At 46.2% G+C, this 20,277-nt stretch overlaps 1 protein-coding gene across 6 annotated transcripts in view; it reads right to left on the reverse strand.

Moving 5' to 3' along the window:
* RGS6 (regulator of G protein signaling 6) overlaps positions 1-20,277 on the reverse strand; it is a 585,560-nt gene that overhangs the window by 81,163 nt on the left and 484,120 nt on the right. For 5 of the 6 annotated variants that reach the window (XM_073800295.1, XM_073800297.1, XM_073800294.1 and 2 more), the window contains exons 6-12: positions 19,965-20,016; positions 14,487-14,551; positions 10,837-10,913; positions 8,102-8,183; positions 6,588-6,662; positions 5,011-5,109; positions 3,314-3,375 (exon numbers count right to left, since the gene is read on the reverse strand). In XM_073800295.1, the coding sequence (XP_073656396.1) occupies positions 3,314-3,375; positions 5,011-5,109; positions 6,588-6,662; positions 8,102-8,183; positions 10,837-10,913; positions 14,487-14,551; positions 19,965-20,016 (512 nt within the window). The remainder of the gene's footprint in view (positions 1-3,313; positions 3,376-5,010; positions 5,110-6,587; positions 6,663-8,101; positions 8,184-10,836; positions 10,914-14,486; positions 14,552-19,964; positions 20,017-20,277) is intronic. The other variant, XM_073800296.1, reaches the window with a different exon arrangement.

The following is a 20,277-nucleotide window of genomic DNA, read 5'->3' on the forward strand; positions in this document are numbered from 1 at the left end:
TTCAGACAGACTTTTGTGCTGCTTCCAGGAAATGTAGTTTGGTTGCCATGATGTTGCAATTTTGGGGACATTTGACCACTCATAGGGACAATGAGACAAAATAGGTGAAATCAGGATGACCCAAGCAAGTCTGTGCAGAAGAGCCAACCTCTTCACATAGGGCCCCTCCTTCCTCAAAGGTGCCGGGTTAATGGTGCCATAGGAGGCACCCAGGGGAGACACACAGATTGCAGGCTGCAGGGCCAGCCTTCGGCAGCCTGCGGGGCTCTCTGTGCTGGAGACTGCAAAGAGAGAGGGTGGGAAGAATTGCACTAACACAGAGCTGCCATCTGCGGGGCCAGCCTCATTCCTTGGCCTGCCCTCTGCTCCTCTGGACACCACACACCTAGTTCATGCAATTCCGCTCCTCGCCAAAGCACCACACTGGAAAATAATAACAATCGTTCACATTCATTGAATGCGCTGTGTCAAGCACTGGATCAAGCTCTTGCCGTGGATTCCCCCGTGAACCCTATTAGTTAAGTACTACTGCTCTCTCCCCTTTCAAGAGGTGGAACAGAGGCAGAGAGAGGTGAAGCAAATTGCCCAAGGTCGCACAGTTAGAAAATGGCAGAGGCAGAATCCACACCCAGATGACTGGCTCCGCACCCACCCCCTAAATTGTTCTGTTCTGCTCCTTCCGTTTGCAAAGTTTCCTTTTTCTCTTCCCAGCTGGGTCTGGCTGCACCCTTTGGCCCAGCCTTGACTCTTGCCTTTTTTAGAACTGGACCTTTATGATCACCAGCCCTCCTGCCCTCTCCCCAATTTCAGTTCTCAGGGAACTAAGTGAAAAACGATGTGCACCTGTTCTCAAGGGGCTGCGGTCCTTTGCCTGATGGCCTCTGGCTAATTACCACCATCACCTGGAGCGGGCCCAGGGAACCCAGATCCGTCAAGGGGAAGTGGCGCCCACCTGAGATAGCTCAGTTGTCACCTCTGGCGAGCAGAGCAGTCGCACCCAAGGCCAGCTGCCAGTGCCACCTCCCTGTCTCCACCCCTGCAGAGCTGCTGACAGAGAGCAAGGCTCCAGGCTGCTTTATCTCCTGCTAACACCCGTCTCCTCTCCCTCCTCCTCTATCTGGGGGTTTCCTTGTGGCTCTAATGAAAAACCCTTGTGTCACATTGAAAAGTTGCCAGTTATTGCTGCTGGGAATAAAGCGCAGTCTCTGCTGGGTGGGGACTCGTGAAAGCTTCGAGCTGCGGAGAGAGGAGCGCAGGGCTGGCATGAATAATCTCTTCAGTGTGAGCAGCCCCTGAAGCATAATTAGATGGTACCCCGTGGTAAACAAACCAACAATAGGCGCGTCCAGCTCCCCTCCCCCACCGCGGCTGTCTCCTTTCCCGCCTTGCACACCTGCACAGCTGGCCTCCCTCGTGCTGACTGGTTTGGGATCTTTCCTTATACCCCAAAGATAAGACCAAGCTGGGTGTCCCCTGTGAGGTGAGCTCTCAGGTCACTGTGGGTGGTGGGCAGTGGCTTCCCCAAATCCTCGGAGACCTGGTCAGTCCACCGCAGAGAATTCAAACTGCAGGTTCCTCGACCTACTCGGAATCACTGAATCCAATTCCCTAGCACTATGGCTTGGGAATCTCCATTCTTAACCCTCTCGTTCACCTGGATGATCACGCTCAAAACCACTGGCCCCAGCAGCCAGACCCAGGGAAAGATGCTCCCGCGTGCATGCTCTCCTAGGACTGCAAACTTTAAAGTGCCCTGGCAAGGCTAGTAGCTCTGACCCTCACAGTACCCCAGGACAGCCATTTCTGGCTGTCCCTTTTTCACAGAGAAAGAAGCTTGTAGTTCCTCACAGGCTATGACACCAATGGAATCAAGGTCCTCCCAGCTACCTCACTAACAAGCACTCTTCTGGGACAAAGGCAACCACAGTGAGATCTAAAAAGCAACCTGAGAGCCTGTACTCAGGAAGCCCCACATTATGATAATGGGGTGCGGTGGCTCCCCAGCCGCCAGGCTAAAACTTGTGACCCCAGAACACTCGCCTAGTTGTGAGCTGCAGCCATGGCAACGTTCTCAAGCACATGCATTGGGGAAAATGGGAATATCAGTGATTCTCAACGGGGTCGATTGTGTCCCCTCCTGGGGACATTTGGCAACGTCTGGAGACATTTTTGGTTGTCATAAACTGTGAGGTGGGGTTCTGGCACCTAGTGGGTAGAAGTCAGGGATGCTGCAAAACATCTTATCATGTACAGCGCAGCCTTCTGCGACAAACAAGTATTCGGCCCAGAATGTCAATCGTGACACTACTGAGAAGTCCTGGAAGAGACACAAGATGCCATTAAAGAGATGAGCCCATATCCAGGGATGTCCTTGGCCACCTGAGGGCAAAGTGTGAATTCCGGTTTGGCGTTGGGTGTGGAGTTTTCTTTGCCTCAATCTGCTGTTATTTATCTAGAAAGAAGATGTGATGAACCCAGGGGCCAGCAGAGACAGGCTTACAGGTTGAACACACAGCCAGCCCTCTGTGTGAGGTGGGCTTAAAGGACCCACTTTACTGTTATAGCCAATAAATACTAAGACCCGGCTTAAGCCCTTGAGCTTTCAGATATTGGTCATTGCTTTACCAGTAGCATCTGGATGAATAAACCTTCAGCTTCAGATTTATTCCGTACAGACTCCCCAGGTGGTCCCCCCTCTTCACGGAGAGTCCAAACACAGACCGTTTCGTTGACAAAATTGAGTTTCCCACGAGTGAAAAAGGTGCGACGAGCTCCTGGTGCAGATTGTAGCACAAATGCCCTGGCGGAAGCCAGGCTGGACGTCCCAAATATTTTCTTTACAGTTGAGTCCATGCAGTTGGCTGGTTGATGGTGTGTGGAGGTGGAACGCCTCCTGATGGACCGGTCCCCTCCTGTTTGCGCCGCCAGCACCTCAAAGGGCATACGTAATTTCTTTCCCCTTATAAAGTGAATCTGGGCATTTTATAGCCGAAAAGGGAGCAATTCCATTTGAATTAATCAAGAGGCTGAAGGTAAAAGTGCATTAGGTCGCTTTTAAGGACGTTCTTCCTTGATTGACAAGGTCCCTCGGCCACCCCCCTCAAAAGCTTTAGCAACAGAACATTTCTTGACATCACTCAGGGGAGGTCTGCTATCTCAGCTGTACCCACACAGGGTCTGTGGTTTTTTCACCCATCAGTTTAAGAAATGACTGTGGTCTGCCTCTTGGTACACGCTTGTTAGCCATAACACTGTAACATTTCTCCTTTGTTAAATTAGAAGAAAGTAGTAATATTATTAAGGGGAAACATACCTTTCAGCCACTTTGGACATTTTTAAACGATGTCTGTCAATCTGTGCATTCAAAAATGTTATCTGGGGAAAGGCAGAACCGAAGTGTTAAGACCAAACTGGAATTTCCCCCCTTCACCCCAGGAACCCAAAACCCGTATTTCTACCAAGATCCAAACACCTCCTCTGGACAGACTTCTCCAGCCCTCCAACTCGACACTCCAGCAACCATTTTGCCCTTTTGGAAATTCCTACCCCACTAAGAAACACACTCTACAATTTAGCCTACATCACATATTCTCCTGTGTTGTGTTACAGCTTAAGTTTTTTGTTTTTCTTAAATAGATCTTTATTGGAGTATAATTACTTCACAATACTGTGTTTCTGTTCTACGATAAAGTGAATCAGCCATATGCATACATAGATCCCCATATCTCTTCCCTCTTGTGTCTCCCTCCCTCCCACCCTCCCTATCCCACCCCTCTAGGTGGTCACAAAGCACCGAGTTGATCTCCCTGTGCTATGCTGCTGCTTCCCACTAGCCAACTATTTTACATTTGGTAGTGTATATATGTCCATGCCACTCTCTCACTTTGCCCCAGCCTCCCCCTCGCCCCACCCCGTGTCCTCAAGTCCATTCTCTATGTCTACGACTTTATTCCTGCCCTGCCACTAGGTTCATCAGTACCATTTTGTTTTTTAGATTCCATATCTATGTGTTAGCATACAGCATTTGTTTCTTTCTTTCTGACTTACTTCACTCTGTATGACAGACTCTAGGTCCATCCACCTCATTACAAATAACTCAATTTCGTTTCTTTTTATGGCTGAGTAATATTCCATTGCATATATGTGCCACATCTTCTTTACCCAGAAGTGAATGAAAACTTAAATATAGTACATATTCTACAAAGCTTAGCAACAGCATGGAGGTAACACATACACCATAAGGATCTGGTTTGGCTAATCTCCAGTGATCTCCTACCCAGCTTTCACACCTACCTCATGCCTATGTGCTTGGTGTACTTAACTGGCACTGAGTAGCTATTTTCCATACATCTGTTTCCTTTTCCCCACTCAATAATAAAGTTGTCAAGGGAAGGCACCTCACAGTTTATGCCTTTGGGTACCCCCTAGAAGTCAGTAAAGCATAATGTAAAGTCAAGTCACTTCATTACCAGTGAACCCCTGGAAAGCAGTAATGTAATTAGGCATTGTCTGTGACCTGGGTTGACCAGTTAACTCCTCATCATGAAGGAAGATAACATGGAACCAAATAATGCTGAAATGGCATCGTGGGTAGGGTTTGCTTTATCTGTCAACCTTTGTTTTGAATCAGAGCAATAAAGCTGGTGGTCCTGAGCTGGCTCACTCTGGAAGTGCAATACAATTTTAAGGACGCTGTGACACGAGTCCCTCCTGCCTCCAGCTCCCACAGCATCTTGGGGGAAACCCGACTACGGCAGTCAGCCCATGGTGTTGGGGTAACTCATTTATGTCCTTTTCTAGTAACTGCTGGAGTAACTTGGTGGAGAATTTGTCTTCTCGAGGCTCCGTGAATTATTCACACACAGTGCCCAAAGGTTCAAGTCACCCACAGCTGGGTTCCACTGTGCTCTCCAGGAACTCAAAGCTCACTCAGCCTCCAGAGGTGGACATTCAAAAGGTTTTCAAGCTGGCCACATCTCCTCCTTAGAGTGCAGTAGCACATTCATTCACCTGTTTCCGGATGTCCTCTTTTGTAGTTTTCCTGATTGGCTGACTGGGGACGTGCACTGGGCTTTGCGACTGGGATTCTTCAGTCACGCCGTACACTGACTAGAGAAGAAACAAGAATATTAAATCATGCACCCTCAGAGTTGAAGGGGGTCCGAAGGGTCAGCTAGCTCAAGCGCTCATCTGATGCTTCCAATCCCCTCCATGACATCCTGACAATAAGTGAGTGGCCTCTGCTTGAAATTCTCCAATAATGGGAACTCTGCCTCTTGAGGCAGCTGGTCCATCTTTGAGTTACCACTATTAGAAAATCCTTCCTTTCATTGAGCTTAAATGGTCTCCTTGTGTATCAGTGTTTCTCCAGATACAGTCCATAGACCATCTGCAAAGAGTTATCTTGGGTACTCGGTAAACAGGTACATTGCCGAGTTCTATCCAAGACCTCCTGAATCGGAATCTTCATGGGTGGGGTTCGGGAACCTGCGCTTTCATCAAATGCCCCAGGTGATTCTGAGACACAGGAAAGTTCAGGAACAATTCCTGAAGATTATGCAGGAAGATAAAGATCCCCTCTAGATTTTCTGTTTGTCAGCAGATGACATGCCTGTCTGGTACAAACTTGAGATGGCAGGGTTTCCAATTTTTTCCTTTTAAACTGACCAGTTTTCTGGACACAGATTTTCCACTTGCCCACAGCTATAGCTACTTTTTAATCTGTTCCTTTTGTTAGAGACAGAGTAAAGACCATCTTTGTTCTGGGAAAGAAATAAAACACTGAAGGGTGTGCAATTTATAGCTGAAATCTGTAAAATCAAGAAAGGCTCAGGGTGCATGTGGGCTCCATGAGATTCTGGAATATTAGAATTAGGGGGCCTTTAAAGACTAAATGGGGACATTTTAAGACGAACATTAAAGTATAATACAGTGGGCATCAATATCTCAAAGAAGAACAAAATATATAAGTAAATTCAAGAAGCTGATATATATGTCATGTCACATATATATTGATAGAGGAGAGAGAGCCACTGCCCCTTCCAGTATAGTGAAACACAAATGATCACTGGCTCATTCACATTTGGGTGAGATGGTGATTTGACTTTGGGAGATCTAGCTATACTAAAAGACTTGCATTTGTGTCAAAGTACCAAGCTGGCCTTCGCCTGTGGTGTTGCCCTACTTTTTGTTCCTTATGTTTCCCTTCCTCTCTGCTGTCTCCCCAGAGCCAACTGCTACTTACCCTTTAGACCTCTGCACCCTCGAGCCTGCTATGGAAACCCTTGGGAAGCCCCCGGTCTGGGGCACCCTCCTGGTCTTCCTGAACCATCCTGTACTTCCCACCGTTGCCTGCTGGCTGGCTTCATGCCTACCAGGCTGTGGGCTTTGTTAAGACTTGCCACTATATTTCCACAGCCAGAACGGTGCCAAGCACACGGCAGCCACTCCATAGATATTTGTAGAATGAATGATATGGTTTCAAAGGATGAAACGGGGAAGAACTACAAATAGTAAATTATTATTTGAACAGTACCGGAAATGGAAGGGTGATCCCAAGAATTTTTAATTCAGCTAAACTAGCGAACCTTTTTAACCTTTTGCGGGTTCTTCAAACGTCGACATTTTCTGATATCCATTTCTGTTGTGTTCACACAGCCTGGCTGAGAGAAAAAAATCATCATATAAATTACTAAGTGAACATCATACTTTCCAAGTTGGCTCAAGTGACACTATCAGAACCAATCTTTATCTTTTCCATTACAGATAATACATGACTACCCCCATTTTGCCATTTACAGTCTTTTTTTTTTTTTACAAAGGTGTTTCACCTTCAGTATGTGTTCCTCCACAGAGTTCTCATATGAATTAAAACAGCTTACCTCATATTACCTAAGGATGATAAATAGAGAGTACAGTGTACAGTTTATAAGCGTAAACTTATTATTTAAATTGGTGGATGGCTTCAGTCAGAGCCTTTGTTCTTTCATATACCTAACCATCTAAAACCACTCCACTATCAGGATAGGGAATTTTTTTTTTTTTTTTTTTGGTTTTGCTTTTAATCAGACTTGAGGAAGGCTGACATAGCTTATTCGTTTTAGTTCCATTTCATGAGGAAAATGTAAGACTTATTTTAGTAATACAAAATTAGAAATGCGTGAAACCTCATTATTCGTGGATTTTGTATTTGTGATTTTGCCTACGTGCTAAAATTTATTTATAACCCCCAAGTCAGGGCTTGTGGTGGCTTCATGGTCACTTGGGACGTGCGCAGAGCAGGAAACATGTTGAGTTGCCAGACCCGCGTGTTCCCGGTGAGGTGCCTTATTTCATCTCATGCTGCAAACAAGTGTCCTTTGCACAGTCTATTCAGCACCAGTTTTACACATTTTTGTGTTTTTGTTGGTGATTTTGCCCAAGCCCAGTGCTGATGTGCTGTCGAGCATTCCTAAGTGCAGGAAGGCTGGGACGTGCTTTATGGAGAAAATAGGTATGTTAGATAAGCTCCATCTAGGCGTGTGCTATAGCGCTCCTGGCTGCGAGTTCAATGCCAGGTGGTCAACAATACACATTAAATAAGGTGTCTTTAAACCGAAACACACTTCAAACAAGGTTATGCATTGATCAGTTGATGAAAATGTGACTGGAGGCTTGCAAGAACCTAACCCTGTATCTCTCCCAGGATAATGGTTCAGCATCCGCTAATTCAGTGCTCTCGGCGACTTCATAGAACATAACCACCGTAACAACAACGGTTGCATTTGAAAGAGAATATTCTAGAAGTTGGAATTGAATGACAGTAGAAATGGAAATTGCTTAACTTAGGACTGGAAACTTCAGGGCCCAAAGTTCCCCAGGTGGAATTCCCACAGCTCCCCATTTCCCATTCCATATTTTCATGGATGTATAATTTTTAAAAGGTGGAACTGACATATATTCCAGAAAATCTACTGAGATGATATGAATGGCAAAAACCAATTTCACAAAGCTTAGCAATTTTCTTAAAAGTGAGACGCCTGGTGGCTAAAGACAGTCTTTTCTTTTAAGCGAAGGAAGAGAGAAAACATAAAACTTAGAGAACTAAGCAGAGCTTCCTCACCACTGGCCTGTGGACATCCCAAAAGGCTCGTTCTTGACTATCCAAAATTTTCCTCTCTGTCTTGTCCTTTTTCCGATCAATCCTGAAAGAGTGAAAAAGGGGAAATCAGAGGCTTTTAATTCTGTTTTTCCTCCATGACCCACGTGTCAGCTCTGTTCTCCCTTTTTTAGGAGCTTTGCGTGCACAGGGCTCCTGGCACCTGCGTGGCCCCTGCTCTCTGCAGAGCTGTGCAATATGGGTGTATGGTTCCCTCGAGGAAGCCTCAAGAAGCCCACACAGGGTAAGAGAGCTTGTTATCAGCTAGGTTGCAAATGACCAATTATGTGTAATGAACAGGGTGAGCCTAATGAGGGTTCAGGAATGCAGCTGTCCATTTGAATTACTAAGAGCTGCATAAGTTGTTGACATGCCCCGCATCAAAGTGGCTACTATTGCATATTCAGATTATGGGAAGGAATATAACCATAGGCTTGTAGTGTTTCATCCTCAAACTTGAAATTTTGCTTTAGATTCAGAATCAGTAGAAATGTCTTCAAAATGCTGCAATTATGTGTTTTAAAAGTCACTTAAACCATCTGGCTTCCTAAAAGCAAAGTAATAACCCTCGTGTGTGACAAGATCCAGAAGGCAAATACCTCTGGCCTCAGCTGGGGGACGGACAAATTGCAAGACAGACAGACAGACAGATTCTTTATGTTGTGATCGCATAGATAAGAGTGTTTAAAAAAAAAAGCCTGTATTACTTCATATTATCTCTCTAAGTAAAAAGTAACTCGGATTAATTGCTTTGTAACTGCTGGTTCTTGGCTCTCTTGGGAGTACTTTCGTTTATTGGATTGACTGAAATAAAGTCATACTGTGATTTTTGTGAGAGTTACTGTGTACTTAAATGGCCCACAATTATAATGTAATCACAGAGTTCATCAAAAAAGTGAATCGAGAAATACCGTATAGGTACAAAGTGGCACTTTTCCCTCCTTTTATAACATTCGATGCCGTGTGATCCCGAAAGTGTAGATCAGCCCTCCTCTTCACTTCCCAGAGGCGTCTGAGTGCACTGGCTCAATCCTGCCTTCTTCTCACCTAGTCACCCACCCTCCTGCTTTCTCCTTCCTCAGGGGCCAAGGCTCTTCCTGATGCAGCTCAGCATCCAGTGTCTGGTGTCCACCACCCTCGGGGGTTTCTGGGAGAACCGGGGTGGTGGGCAGACCTGTGGATTCATGGGTGGGGAGTAGAGACTGCAGAGGGAGGGGGAGAGCGATGACACCATGAGGCCCACTGGACCCAGTGACTGTACCTGTGATCAATGTCACCCACACTGCCCAGAGAGGGCACAGGGGGTCCTCTGAAGACCCACGGGGGCTGCTCAGGTGCAAGCGGTGCCCAGAGAAAAGGTACTCACCTCCTCCCAGCTCAGCATCCCTTTCCCACCCCTCCTCTGTCCCATTTCTTCCATTATCACTTGAAGCTAAACAAGAGCCCGTTGCTAGAAAGGACAAGAGAGAACTGCACCTGAGCAAGTCCATTTCCCAGAATCAAAAGGATCTGGTTGATGACCATGTTTGTGGGGTGGGGGACATTTACAACCCACTTCTCCTGTTTCCTTAGAGAGGAAGAAATTTCCACTACACTCGCTGGGAAGGAAGAATATGGGAAAAACACTCCAACTTCCTCCTCCTTTCGTCTCTTGTAGACTTTAATTTACTGGCAGATTTGAAAGAAGAAAGCTGGGGCTTCCCTGGTAGCGCAGTGGTTAAGAATCCACCTGCCAACGCAGGGGACGAGGGTTCGAGCCCTAGACCAGGAAGATCCCACATGCCGCGAAGCAAGGAAGCCCATGCGCCACAACTACTGAGCCTGCGCTCTACAGCCCATGCTCCGCAACAAGAGAAGCCACCGCAATGAGAAGCCCGCGCACCGCAATGAAGAGTAGCCCCCGCTCGCCGCAACTACAGAAAGCCTGCGTGCAGCAGCGAAGACCCGACGCAGCCAAAATTAAATAAATTAAAAAAAAAAAAGAAATTTAGAAAAAGCTGAGGTCGGTCCTTCTGGGCCCTGTGTGGGTCAGCCTGTTCTCAGGACACCTGTTCTCTGCGTGCAGTAAACTCACAGGGCTGGACTCTTCCCTGAGGCGGGGACAGCCCTGCAGATACCCAGCTCTGCCCAGGATGTTTCATTCCAGGGTAAAGATCTGTGGTCACAGGTCCAAAATCATGTCCTATTACTAGTTCATCAGTAACAACCTGACATTTCAGACTCCAGATGTCTGACTTCTCTGCCTTAGTTTTGATTAGTTCTGAAACCCTCCCCCTGGGAGATACGGTGGAGGGGCCACTTGTTGGCCTGCCTAAAAACTCCAGTATGTTTTCCTATGAAGACGAACTCTCCAGACCGACAAGTAAAGTGGGTCTGATGGTTTCTAGTCTCTGAGCACAGAAGAAGGTTTGGAAATCCCCTTGGGAATTAGGTACATCTTCTCAGGACCAGAGCTCTACGTTTGGGAGGAACCCCATTGCCTGCTGAAACACACGCTTTGGGAATTGTTTTAGAGTGCCATGGGTGACAGAGATGCAACTTATCCATCCTGAACTTGATTTCTACTCAGTTGCTGTCATGAGAGAGACAGTGACTAACCAGAGCTGGCTGGCCATGGAAGGAACCCCCACTCTCACACCACCTCTGATTTCCAGAGAGTGTTTCTCTCTTTGCAAAGGGTCTCTATTAAGTTCACCTACTTTACTTGTGCTTCTGCTTGCATAAAGATGAATTCCCACTTCCTTGCAAAGGCCCTCTGGAGTCTTGCTAAGTTTTCCTAATGAGAAATGAAAATCAACAAGAAGGCATTAATCATCGTAAGTTTGCGCACCGACAGCTATGCTTATTACAAGGCAGCCATCTATTTCGGTTACTCCCAACAAAACAGTAGGGCCCCACTTTAAATCCACTGGATGTGAACCCCATCTGACTTTGCACCAGACCCTGCTGTACGGAGCAGAACTATTAATATTCATTTACGCACCCATTAAGTCTGACGTCTCTGTGGTTCCCGATTCCTCTTTCCTTGTGTGTTTTACAAGAACACGACTCACACAGCACTTATAAAGGCCACTGAAGATAGGGAGAATTGGTTGTGGTTGTTCACGCAGGATTTAGGGAAGGCATGAGGGGTGTTTTTGCAACTGATTGCAAAACCAAGAATGGATGTCTCAAGACTTGTCTTCCAGCAAGCAGAGGGCTAGGAAGGTGGCAGGAAAGGAGAACCCAGAGGACCTGGCATTAACAACTTGGAAAGTCCAGACTCAAAAGTGGGAAAGAAGGGAGTGTTTAGGTTTGTGATGGTCATGAAAGGAAAACCCCAAAACAAAAAGAAAGAAAAGGCATCCAGGGTCACATTTAGAGGAAGAGGGAAGAAGTCTTTTCTCAAAGCCTGTAGAGTAGCCTAGCAGCACAACAGGACGGTGCGGGGGGGGGGGGGGGGCGTTTGACAGGTTCCCTAATGACCCGCCTAATCCTGATGGAATGCGAGGCGAGAGCCCACATTATGCTGTGTATTTTCATAGAGCTCATGCCAACACTAACTGATTACCCTCATTAGTGGATTATTAACATGAAAGGAGCTTCAGGTGAAGACCAACACACACGTGAACTCAGTTATCACCAAGGCTTGCTGTACGAGTACCTCAAAAAAACTGTCCCTTAGATTTTCCCACTGTTCACAGGAAGCAAAGCTGGTAAAGCCTGAATGTCAGTCAACTGGGGAGCAGTCACATAAATGATGACACAGTCATACCATGGAGTACTAGGCAGCCATGAAAAGTGAGAATGTAGATGATTATTACTGATATGGAAAGATTCTCAACATCCTCACAGTATACAACTGGAAAAAGAAGCAGCTTACACTATAATGTTTGTGGTGTGATTCAAGTTTTCTTGTTAGAAAAAAAAATGTATGTACAGAAAAAAGCTTAGGAGAGAAGGATTGCAGGCTATTTTCTCTCCTTTCTTTGCTGTTTGAATTGTTTTTACAAAGGGACGATGTAATCAGAAAAAATTAATAAAATTAGTGAATTTTGAAAACAAAATGTCTTTTTAGTATCTAACCACTTTTAGACAGAACTTCAACCTGAAAGAACATCTTAACACCATATTCTTTACAGATACCAAAGCAGAATATTGTAGGGTAAGAGAAAAGAAAACAGAATAAAATATGTCAGGAGTTGGTGCTGTCTTGTTTCCGTTTAGGCGCTTTTTTAAACAAGGGAACTACAGGGAAGGGAGACACGGGATGGAGGGGCCACATGCTCCTGCCGTCTGGGTTCTTTCTGTAGGTCATATTCAGGAAGTGACGTAGTCATGCCAAAGTTAAAGCACTTTGCACTGTGCGCACAAAGAGTCAGACAGCAGTCTTCTAGAAGAGGGGTGATTGCTGGTGCACGAGGGCAGATAGGGCAGGGACTGGGTGCCTGAGATGCTCAGAGCCACAGAACCGCCATGCTAGGGATGCTGGGGAAAATTAGAACGTTCCAACAGATTTATGTTTCACGGCTCCCTTGGATAAGCAAACTTTAGCCAGGTCCTCACACTCCCAGTAAACTCTTGCACTGCAACCTGCACTGCCCATTCACAGGTCCTGTGATGCCAGTGGGATCAAAGAGGGTGGAGGGCCATGCACCGGTCCTGCTCTCTGATGGCATGCACATTCCATTTGGGCTGCAGAGAGGGGAACGGTGGCTCAGTGCATTGGTGGGCTTGGGTGTAGGTAACCGAGGGTGACAAGGTTTGGTAGAGTGGGGCCTCACACTTGGTTTGGAAGACTGAGACAGCAAAAGTGGGAGGGACATTGGGGAGGTGGGTGGATCTGAGGAGCTGTTCATGATGGATTATCCAGGGGAGGATTCTTCACTGCCCCTAACGTTGCCCCTCCTCCTAGCTGCCGGCTCTTCAGTCATTCCATGGCTCAGCAACACCTCCTCTGGAGGGTATAAGAAAAGTTGGCCAGTATCCTAGGTTTTCTGTGACCCATACAAAGTGTGGTTTCGGGGGAAGAGTCTGCAACCCCAAATTTTAAATATTTAAAACATTATCTGTGAATCTTCAAGTTCTCTGTGCCTTGGCTCTGTGAAATGGGAATGGATATGAGTGTGGCTGGGTCTCCAATTTCTGTAAGAAATCACACCTTGTAGAGAAGGTGGAGGCGGAGGAAAGCTGGGAGGGTACATTGCCATCCGGCATACATCTTATCTTCTGGATTGGATTTGGTCCTTAGATTTTGCATTTACTGCCAAGCACAGGTGAATCGGGTATGAAGATGCCATTAAAAAAAAACGATCATATATTAAACGAAAAAATTATCATACAATAAATGTGTTCTTTTCTTCTCGTGTATAGTACTATACATTTTAACACATGTATATATTCACGTAACCACCACCACAATCGGAATACAGAATGGTTCCACCACCCCCCAAAACTCCCTCCTGGAATCTCTTTATAGCTGCATCCTGGAAGCCACTGATCTGTTTTCCCTCGTGATAGTTTTGTATTTACAAAAGTGTCACATAAATGGAATCACACAGTTTGAAATCTTTTGAGATTGGCTTCTTTCCCTCAACATAATGTCTTTGATACTCATCCAAGTGGTTAGATTAATAGTTTATTCCTTTTCACTGAAGAGCAGTATTCCATTACATGGCTGTAGCATCGTCCATTTAGACATTCACCTGTTAAAGTGCATCTGAGTTGTTTTCAGCTTTGGGTTATCACACATAAATCTGCTATGGACATGAGTGTACAGGTTTTTGTGTGAACGTAAGTTCTGATTTCTCTAGGGTGTGTATGTAGGTATGTAAAAGTGGGATTACTTGGCTGTACAGTGTGTGTGTGTTGAACTTTATGAGGAACTGCCAAACCATTTTCCCGAGTGGCTGCACCATTTTGCACTCCCGCCAGCAATATAGGAGCGCTCCCGTTGTTCACCACATCCTCACCAGCACTTGGCATTACCAGTACTTTTAACTTCAGCCATTTTAATAGGTGTGTAACAGTATCTCACCATGGATTTAATCTGCATTTCTCTAATGGCTAATGATGTTGAACACCTTTGTCATCCTTATGTCCTCTTTGGTGAAGTGCCTGTTCTAGTCCTTTGCCAACTTTTAATTGAGTTGTTTTTTTTTACTGCTGAGTTTTGAGATTCCTTTATTTAAAGAAGCAATTTATTGTGATGGTAAGAGGAGCTGAGAACAAAAGAGGGAAAATAGAAGAGACTGTCTTTCCACTGTCTGAAGGGTTGGGGAGAGAAAAAGGGAAAAATACAAGCTGAGAAAGAACTGAAGGTATTTTATACTCTCCTCCCATACCTTTCCTGGAAAATAATCGTACTTACTGCTTCATAATCCGCCAGTTCCAGCCTTGCTTTATTCTGCATTGTCCTCTTACAGAGGTAGATGGCTGAAGGAAGAAGAGAAATTACAACATATACAAAACCAGCAGGGTGGTGGAATCGTAAATTCATCCACCCAGTTGTTCATCCACTCATCCAGTCAGCCATCCATCCATCCAGCCAGCCATCCATCCAGCCAGCCAGCCAGCCAGCCAGCCATTCCCCTCTATGTGCTCAACCCTGTGCAGTCAAGAATACGTTTCTGGGCTTCCCTGGTGGCGCAGTGGTTGAGAGTCCGCCTGTCGATGCAGGGGACGCGGGTTCGTGCCCCGGTCCAGGAAGATCCCACATGCCGCGGAGCGGCTGGGCCCGTGAGCCATGGCCGCTGAGCCTGTGCGTCCGGAGCCTGTGCTCCGTGACGGGAGAGGCCACAACAGTGAGAGGCCCGCGTACCGCAAAAAAAAAAAAAAAAAAGAATACGTTTCTATGTGGAAGCCATGACACCTGACCTCTGGGAATCTGTCAGATGAGGGCCCCCATCTTCCAATCCTGACAACCCCCTTCATCCTCCTCACTCTGTTTCACCCCAAGCAGGGCAGAGGCTGTGTCCTGCTCAGCACGAACCCCTGCACCTGGCACCAGGGCCTGGCCTGCCAGGTGGAATGAGTGGACAGTGGAAAGGGAGGACAATTTAGGTGTCTCTTCCCAGGCTCAGGAAGGGCTCTTAGCCCTCAGTTGCCAGGATATTCTTCCTCAAACATGGCCTTCATCACTTCCTCTCCTACCTCTGCTTCTTCGGTATCTCCTTCCTTCTCTAGTGCCAAGTAGAACGAGCCAGGGGAGATAACAGGTGAATGGTAGGAATGAACAATAGAATGACCAGGAGGCAAGGTCAGAGAGGACCAGGGCTGACCTGCTGTTTGACAACTTAATTATACCAGGAACTCTAGTCAACTCCTTGCTGGGTTAACCGACCTCCTCCATGTGGTCTGAAAAATTTCCTGATGCAGCCTACGATATGCTGGAGCCTTCTGGTAGCAGCCTACTCTGTATGCCCACACCTCTGCTCACACAGTCGAGTCTGTGGGTGAGAGTCAATTGTGTTTGTTCTCAAACCTGCTTATGTTAGGCATACTTGTTATTTTAATAATGTACATTCACTTAGTATTACACGCACTGGTGAAATTAATGTGAAAAGAGAGAGCGTTGTTGTTTCTATGACGATCCAGTTGAATGGCTTTTGAATAACCTGAGAAAGGAGAGTCAGCTAAGACAATTGCTGATGAATTTGGTATAAGTGAGAGAACTGAAAAAAACGTGAAAAAATAGTAGAAATCTGAGCGGGGCCAACATACAGTTGCTTTAAAAATATTTTCAAAATTCTTGATGCACTTTAAAGATGTCAAAACTGGGTGGTTTAAGTGTGGCTTATTTAAGAAAGAAACTCAAATTATGGGCAACAATAATCAAAGAGAATCTTTCATCCTACCTCAAAAGGCTGTTGAATGAATGTTTCTTTGTACATTTTACATTAATTTGAGGTCATTAAAGTATGTATGTATCACTTTTTCATACCAACTCACCAACTTTTCCAATGAACCAAACAGCTACAGCTCTGCACTGTGTCAGATAAAGGGGTATCTTCTCTATTACGAGGTACCTCCTTTGTCACCAACTAGGCAGCCTGTGGAATCGGGGCAACCTGCAGCAGAAAGCCTGGCATGTCACCAGCCCCAGCAGACCTGGTCCCAATGACCCAGGAGAGGTGGAGGTCAGCGTGGGTCGCAGCTGCTTTGACGACACTGCCTCAGACAGTATTTTGTATTGGCCAAATGTGAAACTCAGGAAAGTGTAACCCAGATTTGGTTTTTATTTAAGCAGAATCATCCCAAGAAATTTCCAACCCATCTGGGTCAAAATGGGCCAGCTAAGTTGAGAAGTAGAGTACCATGCGTGGAAGGCAAAGCCGGTACCTCTACTGATGACCACGAGCTACGTGATCAAATGCTGGTGGCCCCCTTCTTGTACAGCTAATGTCACACGTTGGGCAGTTGGTTCACCATAACCGGGAAGGCAGCAAGTAGCTATTGAGGGAAGCTTTCTCTTGGCACAGACCTTCCCTGGGGCTTGTCTGTCTGCACTTCCTTAGTGCCTCAACAGCGCTCCCTCTGACACCCAACTAATCACGTGACCACTGGCAACAAAGCCAAGTCCTCGAACAGGGCATCCAGGGGACTTGCTTTAAGCTCAGATGTTGGTTTTTCCTGGATGTGTAATTTCTCACTGAAAAATCTTTGTCTTCTTGCCCTCATGCTGGCATCTCATTGCCATCTCAATCTCACCAGCATCCTACCACGACAGAAACGGAACACAATTAAAAACTCTACAAAGTCAATAGATTCATGGGCTACATGTGCAATTAAACATTTACAAAGTATTGAACCTATCCTATGTCAATGACCTTAAAAAACTCACTCCCTTTCCAAGCTTTCTGTCTTTACTAGTGACATCGTAATTAACCTCAATCTCCTAAACTAGGGAACATATAAATCACTTATTTCTCCGTTGTCCTCATACCCTCTAACTACTCCTTAGAACAATGGATTCTTAGCATTGGAAGTAACCTCGGTGACCATCAAGTACAGACACCTCATTAACAGATGGAAAAATTAAAGGCTCAGAGAAGGGAAGTGATTTACCCACGGACTAGTTAGTGGTAGAGGTGGAACTAGAATTGAGGTCTAGTTCAGAGGAATGTCTCCACTATGACATTCACTGCCCCATTTACTCATTCATTGATTCATTCATTCACCCATTTAAAAATCTGAGTGCCTCTTATGTGCCAAGTAGTATTTTAGGTCTGGGGAAGTCACCACAACAGCAGAGCAGCTACCACATGTAGGGACGTCAGGCAGTGTTCTAGGGACTTTCCAAACGTCCACTTATTTATCCTCGTTATAACCTATGAAGTGAGTTCTGTTATTAGCCTCATTTCATAGATGAGGGAATTTTGCAGGTTATTCCCCATTGCTGGGGACCCACAATGGCTCTCTAAAGCTGCTGAACCTACTGTAAACGTCTCTCCTTGACTACGAAGACCTTTTAATAAACTTGCCCATTCCAAATTATTCAACCTTCGTAATCACTCTTCATCAACATAAGATCTCTGAGTACTCAGATCAGACTCCTCACCATCCTCTTCTTGCCCCCATCACGCTGCCTCTCCCAGCCCGGGATGCTTGGAGGGTAAGCCTATAACTCACTCAAATCTGTGACAGAGCAACTGACACAGAGTGGGTGGCCAGTACATGTTTGCTGAATGAGTGAAAGTTTCCTGGTTCTTCATCAATCCAAGCCATACCTATTCTGAACTCTTAGCTCTGGTGTCACATCCTTTCTGGCAAGAAGGCCACCACAGAACAAGTAAGATAGAACATCACGCTGGAGGTAATAATACCAACCACCACCATGGTTTTTATTGACTCCTTACTACATGCCATACACCTAAACTTATACACATTTCTAATTAACAAAACAACACTGAGAGACACGTACCATTATTATTCTGGTTTTAATATGAGATTTCCAAGGCACAGAGAGGTTAAGTAACTTGCCAAGATCACACAGCTAGTGGAGCCAGTCAACAATGGGCCCACTGTGCTGACATCTCTCTTGGTAAATTCTGATTTGCTGGCTAAACTGGAAATGGCGATGAGTAATTTGCATCCTGCACTCTAAGTTCTCCATCCGATTTGCCAAAATGGAGGTACAGGAATTCAAAATAATTTTGCTTTAGGGAGAGCCTGACGTTAATTGTTATTTTCATCCCTGTTCCTGCTGCACGACTAAAATTACAAAAATCTGTAGAGAAAGGGAAATTGTGCCCTGCTGTATGCAGGGTAAGACGGCTGATGGTTGTGGGTTTATATTCAAGTAAATATTTGAATCTTACTTGGCCTCAGTTTTCTGGTCCCACTATCCTCCCACGCTCTCCATTGCCTGAAAAAATACTGGTTTTCACATTCACAAGGGCACACGGCTGCTGCATGGAACTGAGCTACAATTATTCAAATTCCAAGTTGGGCTTTTGTGAGCAGTATTTCAGCCCCAGAAGCACTTATTTTATGAGCAGCCAAGTGCTGCTCCCGTTCTGAGCCAGAAACCTGGCTGGACCCACTTATCACATCATTTAGGGCACAGCACAGTTCCAGAGGGACCCGCACTGGTGCCTGCACACAGCTGATGAGACAGTCACAGGGACCTGTCCTCTGCATCAGGGCTGTGCTCCAGACTTGAAAACAGAACAACTGTAGCCTTGTAGGGCAATGACTTGCCAGGATTCTACCCTCAGGACTGTTCCCAATTGCCGGTTTCCCACCCCTCAGAAGTATAATCCGGAGGGTATAGCTTATCACAGGGTCTCAGGGACAGGCTCCCCAGAATACCACCCAGCTGCAGCTGGCTCTGCCTTCCTGTGAAAAGCATCCTGCAAAGAACCCACGGAGAAGGTGCAGGTCTCATCACGCGCACCAGTCCCAAGGAGAGCTGCTGTGGGCTGCCCCCAGCAGCTGAGTCGGTGATGAGGGCACTGTGCAGAGGGACAGAAGGAAACGAGCATCTGAGTTCAAATTCTGCTGTGTCTACTGAGTGTCTGTTAATCACCTTTAATAAAGAGTCAGAACGCTCAGCAAATATTTACCGAGTGCCAACTATGCCTCAGGCATGCACTGGGCACTGGATGATAAGAGAATGACCAGCCTGCCCTCATGGACCTTACAATTGACCAGGCATCCAGACGAGTAGCATACAGTGTGAGAGGTATGAGGAGGGGGCCTCTCTGGACCTCAGCTTTATCTGAAGTATCGGGATAATGTAACTTTAGAAGACTGACACGTAGATGTGTTAAACAGTCTTCACGGAGAGAATATGGCAAGAGACTAATAGATCCCTGCCTGGACAGAGGTAATTCCCTGCTTACCCAGCTCCCGGCTTCACCCACTCTGTTTTCTTAGGTAGGGTAACTTTTGTATACCCCTTCCACGGTCTGTTACACTTTCCCTCTAATGTCCGACTATCAAAAACACCAATGAATTATTAAAAAGTCTTAACAAGTCTGTGAGAAAGGAAATGGACAGGGGGAGGTGGCACCTTGATCCAGCCCTCCCTGAAACCCTGTCCCAGGAAGGAGTGGTCAATAGCCCCCAGCACAGTTCTCCATGGCCCCACAGAATGAGCATTAGCCACACTTGATAGAACTTTTCTTCCCTTCCCCTATTCCCTTCCAATGCCTGCACCTTTCAGCGTGCACTGTCTTTCATCATTATGTGGAACAGGAACCTTAGTACATGTCAACAATATGAGAAAGGGTTAAGCAGGGCAAAGACCCTCCTCCTCACGCACCATGGTTGCCCAGACAGCAAGGATTTGCCTTCTGCATTCCCAGGAGTAACACTAAGTGTGGGCCGTGGCTTCAGTGCTTACCGTAGTCAGTGTTTTCAGGCTCCCAGCAGTTCGAAGGCCAGAAGTATGGGGCCTGCAAAAGAGCACAGGTGTCAGGACTCAGAACGCTAGCACTTGCCCTCCCCTGCCTGGGGCCCAGGGGCAGCCCTCCCCTGCACCCAGTAAGGACCCCTCCCTATGACAGGCTCTGTCCACGTGCTGACACCACACCCTAACTCTCTCCTGTTCTTAATGCAGCGGAGGCCAGTCAACATTTTAATCTAGGTGTTGAGAAATGAAACCTGAGGTAAGCCAAATAAATGCAAAAACGAGAAACAGTTTACAGGGCAAAACC

Source organism: Tursiops truncatus, chromosome 2, assembly GCF_011762595.2.
Source record: "Tursiops truncatus isolate mTurTru1 chromosome 2, mTurTru1.mat.Y, whole genome shotgun sequence".
NCBI lineage: Eukaryota > Metazoa > Chordata > Mammalia > Artiodactyla > Delphinidae > Tursiops > Tursiops truncatus.